The sequence below is a fragment of the Pongo abelii genome, chromosome 5, assembly GCF_028885655.2.
Source record: "Pongo abelii isolate AG06213 chromosome 5, NHGRI_mPonAbe1-v2.0_pri, whole genome shotgun sequence".
NCBI classification, from domain to species: Eukaryota; Metazoa; Chordata; class Mammalia; order Primates; family Hominidae; genus Pongo; species Pongo abelii.
In genome coordinates, this window is record NC_071990.2 from 82,441,292 (window position 1) to 82,453,103 (window position 11,812).

At 44.0% G+C, this 11,812-nt stretch overlaps 1 protein-coding gene across 2 annotated transcripts; it reads right to left on the reverse strand.

Moving 5' to 3' along the window:
• Positions 1-627: 627 nt before the first annotated feature.
• On the reverse strand, positions 628-10,243 carry TENT5A (terminal nucleotidyltransferase 5A). 2 transcript variants are annotated; one of them, XM_009242028.4, is made up of 3 exons: positions 7,272-10,243; positions 6,484-7,090; positions 628-5,364 (listed from the first exon to the last, which is right to left on the reverse strand). In XM_009242028.4, the coding sequence occupies exons 1-3, from the start codon at positions 7,289-7,291 to the stop codon at positions 4,588-4,590; spliced, it is 1,404 nt and encodes a 467-aa protein (XP_009240303.1). In that variant the 5' UTR covers positions 7,292-10,243; the 3' UTR covers positions 628-4,587. The 2 variants fall into 2 exon arrangements, with proteins under 2 accessions (XP_009240303.1, XP_009240305.1); XM_009242030.4 differs by having other exon boundaries at positions 7,465-7,572.
• Positions 10,244-11,812: the final 1,569 nt, after the last annotated feature.

Genomic DNA, 11,812 nt, shown 5'->3' on the forward strand with positions numbered 1-11,812 from the left:
GAAAAATTTTAATTAATACATAAATATACGCCCCCTACCAATTTGAATAGGTGCAGTTACATTAAATGCTAGACAAAAGGGTGATTTCCTTGCACCCAACACACACACACAACAGCAACAACATACTAGATCTTTTGATTGCTCTTCCTTCTCTATACTTCCCCTTTCAATTCCTGCCCACCAGTTCCTCTCACCCCAACTTAAAAACTCTGAATAACACTATAGAGCCTCAAACAGAATCTATATAACCACTGACGAATCACAGCCCTAAGGCTACTCAGGAAGACCAAGGCTCACGCAGGGCTACTAGAGCCCTACGGTCTACTAGAGCCATGAGTTTCTACTGTTATCGGAAGACAGTTCTGACTTCTGGTCACTTAACATGGCTAAATTGATACTCAGACAAAAAAACTGTTGGCATCTATTAGCTAGATGCTTTTGGAGCTAACTGAGCCAGTCAGAGATGGGCTGACAGCTGGATATTTTCATTTATTGTGCTTCAATCAGAAAGTGGCTGAAGGCTACTCTTCTCTATATACCGCTCTGCCTTTTCTAAAGGACATGGGTTGGGATTCAAAGGACATGGTCTCTAGTCAATACAGACATTGTAGACAGCAAACACAAATCAATAGAAAAAAATAACTTTTTTATTTACAAAAAAATCCAAATATTGGATGCTGTAAACAAAATTCACAATCTGTTCCCTCTAGCACTGATGCAAACATGTCAGTTTTTTAGTCCATTTTCCATCAACTCCTTTTCTGCCTGTGACGCAGCCTATAGTCAAAATATTCCAAAAAAGTGACCCAAGGTGCAGCTTGCTGCAACAGAACACCTCAACGCAGACAATGATTGGAGAGAGGTTGGAGGGAGAGACAGCCAGCGGGCAGAGCCTCCTCCGTTCTGCAAGGCTTTGCAGCAAGTCTCGTTAACTTGACATCTTCCAACTTTGTACTTTACCATTTGTTTTGTTAGAAAGCCATTATTTTAACAAAATATAACATAGAGATTCTTTCTTAGCACTGAAAATGCTATGCTAAAAGAAATTTTAAAGAAAGATTATATTCAAATAGATGCTATATATGAAATTACTTTTTTTGGCTTTTTGGTTTCATCTAACACACTTCATCTTCAACAACAACAAAAAGGCTTATTTTTGAACTGACAGCTTTCAACATAATACATTTCATTTACAAAATAGTTCACAATATTTATTTAACAAGCATTGCATTGAAAACAACTTTATGCACAGTGAAGCAACCAACAATAAGCAAACAGAAAGGGGTGGTAAAAACAGTACGTTCACTTTTCATTTCCTTCCTTGGTTTGGATTATAGATATTCTTCCATCCTTGCATTTTTGGAGCTACATTATTAGTCCATCCAATACCAAAGTGAGCAGATACTTGATCCCATTTCTGGAAGGGAAATGTCCATCTTGGTGTAGGAGTTCTTGAGGCAGCTGGATTTACTGCAAAGTAAGTAAACTTTTAAAAACGGCATTGTCACAGGCTATGTGTTCTCTGACATGCCAGGCTGGACAGGTGAGAAGAGCCTCCAAAAGACAAAACTTCTTCCTGGTTTAAAGAAACAGCACACTAGGCCAGATAAGCACAAAAGCAAACAAATCACAGGCGCTAATAGGGAGTCAGGAGCTGTTCTTTCCTCTGACCTATACACATGGCTCTCTCTCACCAGACATTCAAATTTTTAGGCCACACATCCACAAAGAGAGACATATATTTCACTGTGTGTTCAACTACATATGCACAAGACTATAGTACATACAAAATAGAAATAAATTATATAAGTCTTAAAGTAAATGCTGGAAGTTGTCTTGAGTACAGCCTGTTCTATATGAATAGGTGCCAGGTGCTGGCACTTCCAACTAAGCTACCAACCCTGAAGTAAGCAAGAAAAGAATATAAATATTTAAGAAAATAAATGAAAGTATATTTCAAATAAGGCTCTTCCAAACAAAAATCTGTGTTATAAATTAACAGCAGATTATTGTTATGGCAGAGTCAGAGACCTCCAGACTCTTTAAAATAGTAGACGACTCATTTGTCAAGAGTTAGGGTGAGAAAGCAGATCACCAGCTGCTCCTGTGTTCACAAGTGCTCCCCTAGTTTTCTTTCAGAAAACTCTGAAACAACTAAGCAGGCGGAGCTCTGGTTTCTGATAGGTGAGTGCCAGGCTTAATCTGCAAACTGAACAATGTTTCCTGGGAAGTTGCAATTAATTTTTCAAACCCAGGGCTCGAGTGAGGGAGACTGAGCCGAGATGGTAAAAGGAGGAGTTCCATAGAAAACTGAGTGGCAGTGCAGGGGCTGTTGCAGCTCTGACAGAATTCACAGGGAAGCTGCTACAGCAAACCCATCAGGTTCCCATTAAGGCTTCAAAGAAAGATGCACAAAAGGTAGTCCAGACGGATTAACCTGGATTAACCTAGCACTAAGCATCTGAGGATCCCTAGATAAACAAACAAACAAATTATACTGCCAACAGGAGGATACTTTTTTCTCCCGTGGTCTCTCTTTAACTGATGATGAAAATCTTCTGATTGGGTCTTCGAGGAATTATCATAGCAAGCAGTCATCCACTAAGGTTGTGGAGATTAACAAAGGGAAGGTTCTTATGTGTTAGTTTTGTTTTGTTTTTAACAAATGCATTTTCAGAGACCAGTATCTAGAGGAACTACTGGCTAGGAGAAAGGGTGGTTTTAGGATTAGCTGTTATTGAACTGAAATAGTAATGCCAGTTCATTTCACAAAGGTATAACTGGTATTTTTGTAAGAAAGAAAATAAAGTTGGATTTGATTTAATGGAAAGTGATTTAAAGTACAGTACTAAGTATTTAAATGCAGTGTGACAACCAGATCAAAGATGTTTCATATTGACATGATTTATAAAATGTTATATATAATATATATCTCATATATAAATTTTAAACAATTGTGCAAATATTCTTTAAAAAGGGTCATTTCACATTACTAAATTCTAGTGGTCCAGAAATGCAGAATGCATTCATTAAAATTCATTTAAACATTAGCAAGTAGTGTTTAGATCACCGGAAATCCTTTTTAGCAGTCAGGGATTTAAGTAGCCTATTACTGATCCATGATCCACTAGATTAAACATCATAGAGGAATGCGATTATATTTTTTAAAATAAATGGGTTCAAACTGTCAAAATGGCAGTTCAATATAAAAAAGAGTGCTCTGCCAAACAAATATTCTCCCATTTGTGGAATTCTATGGCTCACCAAAGAAAAAAAAAAAAAGAAAAAAAATCCCACTAAAACAGTATAGTTTCTGCTCTTCCTATGAAATATATTACTTGGTTCCCTCCTTCATTTAATTTTTTTAGATGTGGATTTAATTCATCATTGCAATATGCCCACGTCTCATGTTATCCTGTTGAAAACATAAAAACACACGGTATTTAAACATTTCCTATTTGAGACATTATTCTAGATCATAGTCAATCTACTGTGTATATATACATATAAAATGTATATATAAAATGTATATATACACACACACACATAATTTATACACACATACACATGTACCTATGATAATATCAGATCAACAAATGTTAACTTTATACAAGTATTTGCAAGAAAAAATAGGGCATTTTCTCCACCATTCACAAGCTTATATGTTATTTTCTTCTTGAGGCAGTCCCTGATAAAATAAAATAATCATTAAACCATAAAATAATTTTGCCACTTCAAATTTTCGGAAGGCAACAGGCACTTTGATGTATATTGGTGTGTAACAAATATAATCTCTCTTCATATATTCTACTACATCTCTTCTAATTGGGTATTTTTATCTGTTAAATCTTTGGTCCTTGAGCACACTTTCTTTGTTACAGCTGTTTTTGCTTGCATTTTTACATTTTAAAAATGCGATCTATGCATGCAGCTGGAATTAATGGATTGTGTCATCATAAGTTCTGCTGATTGTTACGAGAACTGCACCAACCTACTACTGTTCATTCGGAGCAAGCCGTTTGTTAGCAAAACAAGATCATTCCACAGAAAGCACTTGCTACAAGCCTCAGACAGTAATCCCAACGCTGGAGTTCCCCTTTTTCCTGTATTGTTACTATTAATATCTGAACTCCTAAACTGATTCACAAGTTAGAGTGAGACCTTTTTTCCTCTGTATTTTCCCTTTTATGAATTCCATCTTAAAAGAAACTTTCCACTTTTGTTTTTCCTATGGCAAAGCTATGGGAGCAGATACAGCAAACCCATATTGTCAACACACATTTCTTCTCTTGTTGTATCAGGAGAACTTGGTTGCTTTTAATGACAGGTCTCTCTTTTTTTGCAGGATAGAATCCAATTGGGTAGGAGAATAAGGGAAGGGAAAAGGATCCTTTCGAGATCATGCTCCCACATCTATTAAAAGATACGTAAGCTTTGCCAAACTTAAAACCAGGAGCATATCATCATTGCACAAAACACATCCCTAATAAGGGCTGGATCACTCTTTTTTTTTTCTTTTTTTTTTTCTTTTTTTTTTCCTCTCCTGTCTTGTCTGAAATGGCTTCCCCACAGAACATTTTTAAATGATTAATTGCAGGGTAGCCAAGTGGAGTAGGTCTGTTGCTGGCACGTGAATACTGGCTGAACCTGTGCAATGTAGTAATTGCTAAAGTTGGCATCTGCTACATAGGGGGCTGGCTGGTAATAGCAAGTGACATTAGCCACATTAGGAATGACATTTTGGTCAGCTAACACCCGGATAGCCAGCATGGTAATAAGGTTTAAAGTCTGTCTTCTTTCATGTCCCATCAGGCACACTGTGCTCTCATTTACCACTCCATGAAGGGTCATGAGATACTCATACTTGCGGTCTTCCAATCCCACAAAGTGGTTCTGCAAATAGGACTCCAGTTTTCTCTGCTGCTCTCCAATGTCTGAGAAGTCGATGAAAAACCTGGAACACATATACCTTTGAAGGGTCTTGATCTCATCAGAGGCGGGCCTAAAGCCCCTCACCAAGAGGTTGCAGTACTTAAGCAGGCCTCCCCCTCGGATTTCCTCTGGGTTCCTGGTGGCAATGATCTTGTTACAAAGGTGATCAAAGGCTTCCTGGAAATCGCCATAGACGCTCTCCCCGATTATTGTGGGGTGAAATGTCTCAGTCATTGGGTTCTCTGAACATTCATAAAAGAGCAGAAGAGAGTCTAATTTGATTTGAAAAGAATCTACACTGAATTCAAACTGCCTCCGGAGGGAATCCACAAATTTCAGTTCCACATTTTTGCCACTGTTGTTTGACAGGGATATAAGACTCCATCGGTCAGAGTCATTGCACACTTTAACCATTTTCTGCACATAAGCTTCCTACAATTTAAAAGATAAAACAAAATGAGCAAACCTAGAAAATAATAAATAAATAAATAAATACATCCTCTTCACAGCTGAGAATTATTTTCCTCTTTCCCTTTTGTTTTGTCAAGTTTCAGCCAAGCACTACCTACAGGCTTAAACGGTCTTCTGAAAATAGAAAAAAAAATACTTTTAACGAGTAGTTTTACTGTCTGGGAAAGGGACTAGAGGTAATAGTTTGAGGCTTTTGGCAGACGTAGCACAGTAGTAAGAGGTTTTGTTGTCATGTCTGACTTTTTAAGTGTTACTTTTTGAAAATAGTCTAATAGGCACAATATTCACACAGTATCCAAACAACATTCAAAAGACTCGGAAGGGCATTCAGCGGTAGGTTAGTCAGCCTTCTCACCCTTGTTCCCAAGCCACCCAATTCCTCTCCGCCTGCGGCAATCAATGTTATCAGTATCTTGTGTGTCCCTCCAGGGACACTCTGCAGTTACAATCAAATATAAACTAAATTTTGACATTCCGGGAGCCTGCCTCCTCAGACAATTTTAACTAATCATATAAAACCCGTCTTGAACTAAAGTGGAGGGTGGGGAGGGGGTGCCACTATACCCTTAACATATGAACCAGCAGGAAGAACCACCAGATAGACCTCTAACACGTAGTCAGCTGAATGCCGCTGTGAAATCTATTCACCTTTTCCAGCACAATAAAAAACTCATTGACTCACTTCTGCTTCAGGCTGTTATTTTCCCAAAGGCTAGATCATATAATGACTCAAAAAATTATTTACATCATTTCATTCTGCCAAGTATCAGAATCTACTCTGGACAAGACTCCAACAGGGAAAGCCAAGAGTTAAAACATAAGGAGAAAGAAGAGAAGAGAGAGCAGAGGAGGACCTAGGAGAAGAGTTGTAGCGCCAAAGCATCAAGTAAACTGAAACACTCAACACCGTCCACGCACGTCAGTTTACTGGTTTAAAAAATCAAAAATCAAAGAAATAACGCGCGCCCAAACTCATGATGGCCACAGATTCATGGCATTTAACCGATGTCCCTCTGCCCGCTCCCTGTCGCACCCGGCCCAGCCTGGGTCAGAACCCAAGTGCATCTCGGGTGGTGTTACCTTGAGCGTGAGTGGTGTGATCTTCTCTTTGTTCACCCCCTCGGGTAAGAAGTCCAACAGGCAGTCCAGCACGACGTCCTTCACAGTCTGAAACTCCCCTTCCCCGCGCAGGTCGGCGCAGAAGATGAGGTCCAGGTCCTTGTAGCCCAGGCCGCTGTCCTGGTGCAGGACGTGGCTGGCGGCCGAGCCATTGAGGCGCACGTCGCGGACGCCGATGCGCTTCTCGGCCAGGCGCCGCCGCACCACCTTCACGATCAGGCTCGGCTGCAGCTCAAGCGTGGGGAAATTGCCGCGCCCGTGAATCGGAATGGTCTCGCTCAGGATGCCGTCCAGCCGCTGCACTTGCTCCCAGTTCAGCACATTGCAGTGCGCCGTGGGGCTTTCGCAATAGTCCAAGCAGTGCCCACCGAAGCTGCCGCCGCCGCCGAAGTCGCTGCCGCCAAAGTCGTCGCTGCCGCCAAAGTCGCCGACGCCGAAGTCGCCGCCGCCGAAGTCGCCGCCTAGGGGGATGTAGGGGCTGCAAGCCAGCTCGTCCTCAGACATGGCGAAGTACCCTTCGCCCTCCGCCATGTAGTGCCCGCCGAGCGCCACTTGGCCCTGGTCAGTCCTAAAAGGAAAGGGAAAGGAGCACGGTGAGGACGCGCGGCAGCGGCGGAGGGCAGAGGCCCGCCAGGAAAAGAGCGCCCCCTCCCCCGATAGTTCCCTGACCCCGGACCTCCTCGGAGACTCCCTCCCCCGGCCCTTACAGTCCCCAGCCGCGCCCCGCGCCCCGCAGAGCAGCCCCGCACCAAAAGTATCTCTGATGCATCTGGAAAGCGCAAGCGAGAGTCCCGTCTGTGTCACCTGGAGGCGGCCGCCCCTTCTAGGAGCGCAGCGAGCGAGAGAGAAACCGAGAGGCGGCAACACTTCCAGGAGCTGCGAGTGCGCTCCGACAGCAACTAGCGACTTCGTCTTTCCCAGACCCCTGCCGCCTGCGCTCACCACTCCCTCCCCGCGACCCCTCCCGCGCCGCTGCCACCCCAGCTGCGGTGGTCCCGAAGTGGCGGCTCTTGCTGCCACACACGCTCGTGTCTCTGGAGCTTTAGCAGTTATGCGGGGAAAATGTCTTCAGTACTTTTTTTATACCGGGCTTCTCTGCGCTTCCGGGGCCCGGAGCGGCACGCTTGCCACACCCTCTCATCTGCATAGGGCGCCGCCCCCTCTGCCCTCCCCCGCCCGCAGGGCACGCAGCTGACTAGCCCAGCAGTTAGTGCGGGACAACGGCCGGTGATCGTGAGGTCCTGGACTGTATGTGCGGATACTGTGTGCGCCTGTAGATACGTGTATTTATACATACATTTAATTTATGTACGCCTCCTCCCACAAATCTCTTTTCATTTTCCCCAGTAGGAGACACTTTAAATGCCCCAGGAGTCATAACTGGTCATCAAAACCAGATCACGACTAAAATCCTGCAACTGCAGAAACTTCCCAAAATTCTCGCGGACACAGCCGGTCTTTAGATCATCACAGTTGGGCTCCGGAGGTTCCTCACGACCGTTCTTTTAAACCTCTGTGTCTAGCTAGACCATTTACTCCATTGATAAACCCGATCCAAGCATGGACTCAGGAGTCCACTCTTGCACGCAAATCAGTCACGGCGCGTGAGTGGGAAGGGCTTGCTGATAACTAAGTTTCGATTCTCGAAACCTCGGGAAGTGCGCCGGAGAGCTCTGGGCGAGCCCGAGAAGGCGCGGGGGCGGCACCACGGGCCTCGGGCGTGCGCGGCTCCTGCGCACGAGTGGTTCCAAGGGGCCAGTACTTTGCGGGGGCCGGGCGCGTCACGGAGCAGACGCGGGCGAGCAGCCAATGGCCGAGGACTGGGCGGGCCGAGTGCGGCGTAGAGAGCGCGCCCGGGGAGTGCGTGCTGCCCCGGAGTCCGCGGAAAGGGGCGCTAGGTGTCCGGTGCCTTTGCTGCGAGTTCTCTAACAAAACTGGAGGCGGCGAAGCGCGTTCCTCGCGGCCCGCTAAGGTTTGGCCATTTTAAGTGCATCATAGTGTCAGTGGAATACGATTTGGTTTTCCACGAGACGTAAAAGTAGGTGTTTCAAGAATAAAATGAATTCTCTCCTCCAGCTTCGGTGACTTCGGCAGAGCTAATTCTACCCACGCTCACTCGCGCCACCACCACTCTTTGCTAGAAAGCTGTGGCCGTCTCTTCGGCAGCTCGCTGCCTCCATCAACTAACCCGGAGCAGCTTTCCCAGCGCCTAGACGCTGCCGGGGGCTGAGGTGGGGCAGAGGGGAGAATGCCAGGGTCACAGAATACTCCCCAAACCCTGGTCAGCCCTGCCCGCCCAGACTGGGAGGAAAAACAGCCCGCACCTCCTAACTGGGGGAGCCCCGGCCTAGTCACCCAAGCTGCGCGGCTCGGGGGTGAGGGGTAGGGTGCGGGGGTGTCACCCGTGGAGCACCCAGCTGCGTGACAACGCCGCCCCCTGCCGGTGCCCTGCCGAGCTGCGTCCCAAAATGGAGAAATCCGACTGGCTCCGTGGCAGAGGCAGTCCCCGCAGTGCTGCGCCTAAGCACTGAGGTGCGCCTGGGGACTGTAGGACAACTACTCTGTCCGCATAGTGCCATCGCTTCCTTCAGAGCACACCTATGTGTTCCTCTGACCAGCCATCGGCGCATGAATCTATCTTAACCAGGCATTTTATACATATATATGTGTATGCATATTCTTGTGTGAGCATGTGTATAGAGAGAGCATTTAGTGACCTGTTACGTGCCAGGCAACAGGCTAAGTGCTGAAGATTTAAGAATGACTGCATTTCACATAATCTAGAGGGCATAGCACCCAGGTGCATAATTATGGTTCAGTTGCATATGTATTATGAGAGAAGTATATTCTGACGCAATCGCGTGGCGGGCTAACGACATAGGAGACGGAGAGACACCCGAGAAGGTGTCATTTGGACTGGATCTTGAAAGAATGGATGGTCCTTCAGTAGTCGGGGAAAGAGGAGAAGAGCGTTATTTACAAAGGGAAGCGTATGGAGTTGGAGAATGTTTGAGAAAGGATATGTACACTCCCGTGATTAATAAATGAGATTGGTAGTGCCTTGAGATAAGATTTATGAGTACCAGAAACTTATTGAACACGTCTGGGCTATAACCTGTTTAGCTCCTTAACATAATACTTCATTTAATCTTCAAGAAGAAGGTATTTCCATCACCTAGGGATCTAGAAACAGAGGAATCCAAGAAGTTAAGAAACATTCCCAAGTTCCACAACTAATAAGTTGTAGGGTCAGGCCTTTAACCCAACCCATTTGGTTGTGAATGCTGTTTAGTGGTCATTACGGGGTAACGAGTGGTCTGTAGCTTACCAGTACCTTCTAATTGGAAAACAAGACAAGCACAAATAGCAACGATTTAAGGAAGAAGGAACGATGGGGGGGGAGGGGGAAAAGAAGAAAAGAAAATGGAGGAAGGGAGGGGAAAGGGAAAAATAAAAAGAGAGAGAGAGGGAAAAGAGAAGAGTAAAGAAGAAAAGAGAACAGAAAAAGAAAAGAAAAAAGACCTGTTAAAAATATTTCCTTCAAAGGCCGGTATGAATTCTGCCCCTTTTTAAAACAAAGCCAAAGTAATAGATCGTATATTAGACACGCTGTACTTTAAAAATCGAGGGTGTGTGCGTGTGTGTGTGTTTAGCTCTACTACAATTATTTAGTACTTTATTTTTACCTTTGCTCCAAAAACTGAAAATAAAACTCTTAGAGCTGATGCACACCTGCCTATGCATACCCAGGATTTCGTTCTGTAGCACTAAAGGAATCTGTATTTTGGCAAGCTGTCAGGGTGATCCTGACACAAGGGCCCAGCCACACTTTGCACTGCACTGAGAACAGCTACCATAGTCCAGTTCTCTAAGTGCGGACCCTCCCCCAAGCAAAGGCTGATCCTATGGCCATTCCCAGAAATGGAGGGCACAACTGAGAGGTGGAAGCACAGCATGAAGCTGGACTTGCGGGGCCTGCTTATGTGCTATATGCTGTGCTGGGGAGAAGAAGATAATCCCAGCAGCAGTGTGCCAAGACCGCCTCTCCCCCAAGCATCCAATGCTTTGTGGCTGACACTTCCTTAAACCTTTAACAAAACATTCCCCGTTTCCCAACCATAATCCAGACCCTACTGCCTCCTGCACTGGGACATCTGGGATATCTTACTTTTGGCAATGCCTTTGTGGGCAATTTAATCTTTGACTGGATTAATATGTGCCTGATACATAGTGACCAATCATTACATATTGTTGAATGAAAGCATATGTTGTTCACTGTCCCACTTCTTCCTGTCTTCAAACTGAAATAATATTTACATTCTAGGAAAAAATATTCATCCTTACATAAAATTGCATATTTTGCAATTGAAACTATAATTTTTTTCTAGATAACCAAAATAATTATGAAACAAGAACGCCTAGACTTTCCAAATACATTCACAACTAAGATATTTCTCAACACAGTTATTCTTAGATTAAATTTAGATGCAAAGTTGCTAAATTTTTCCCCCAGGCTTTAGCTTCTGAACCTATTTGATAAATTATTTACTTTCTCCCACTTAAAAGGAGAAAAAAAAACCACCTGTGGCAATATGAAGCTCTTAGTTGATAAAGTTAAGACCACCACAAAACTGAAATACGGACAGCCTAAATTTAAACTGCTTTCTAAGCGAGCAGAAAAAAAAATCCTTATTCTGAAAGTTTTAAAGGAAAGCTTTGCATACAATTTTGAGAAACACTTATAATTAGTTCATCTTATTTTTAAAGTTACAGTAACAATCAATCTGGACTTAGCAAAATAAGATGTTCAGCTTCGGCCTTAATGATAGTTATTATTATTGAGTTTGTTATTACATCCCAGAAACTCTGCTAAATATTTTATATACATTATTTTTTCAAACTTTCTGTAAAAACCAGAGCTGTACACATTCTATCTCCATAGGAAAGACAGGGCATAAGAAGGTTAAGTAACTTAGAGAAATCACAGAGCCTTGGTTCAGACCCATGCACGTCAGTTCCTTACATTCTGTGAGTTGGCTTGTTCCCAGTCTTCTCATATTCCTCCTAGACTTAAACTTGAGCTGGAACTGCACTCTGATTCTTCTTTCTTTCCAAGTTCTGGACATTCAGGTTGGGCATAACTTTGGAGACCAAGTGATTTTATCCTGAAACAACTGCTGAGGGCCAGAATGCACAATGACCTGACGAAGCCGATGGCCACTTCTTCCCCAGCAGCCACGAATGACCTCTGTGGCAGCAGAGAGCTAGCAAGCTAGCACCTTATGGAGAA

What these genes read in the sequence shown, in the direction of transcription:
- TENT5A (XM_009242028.4), bottom strand. Translation starts at nt 7,291, where the DNA reads ATGCATCAGAGATACTTTTG. An exon ending in ATGCATCAGAGATACTTTTG is followed by an intron (nt 7,091 to 7,271) that starts GTGCGGGGCTGC and finishes CTTTCCTTTTAG; the next exon opens with GACTGACCAGGGCCAAGTGG. An exon ending in TCACACCACTCACGCTCAAG is followed by an intron (nt 5,365 to 6,483) that starts GTAACACCACCC and finishes TTTAAATTGTAG; the next exon opens with GAAGCTTATGTGCAGAAAAT.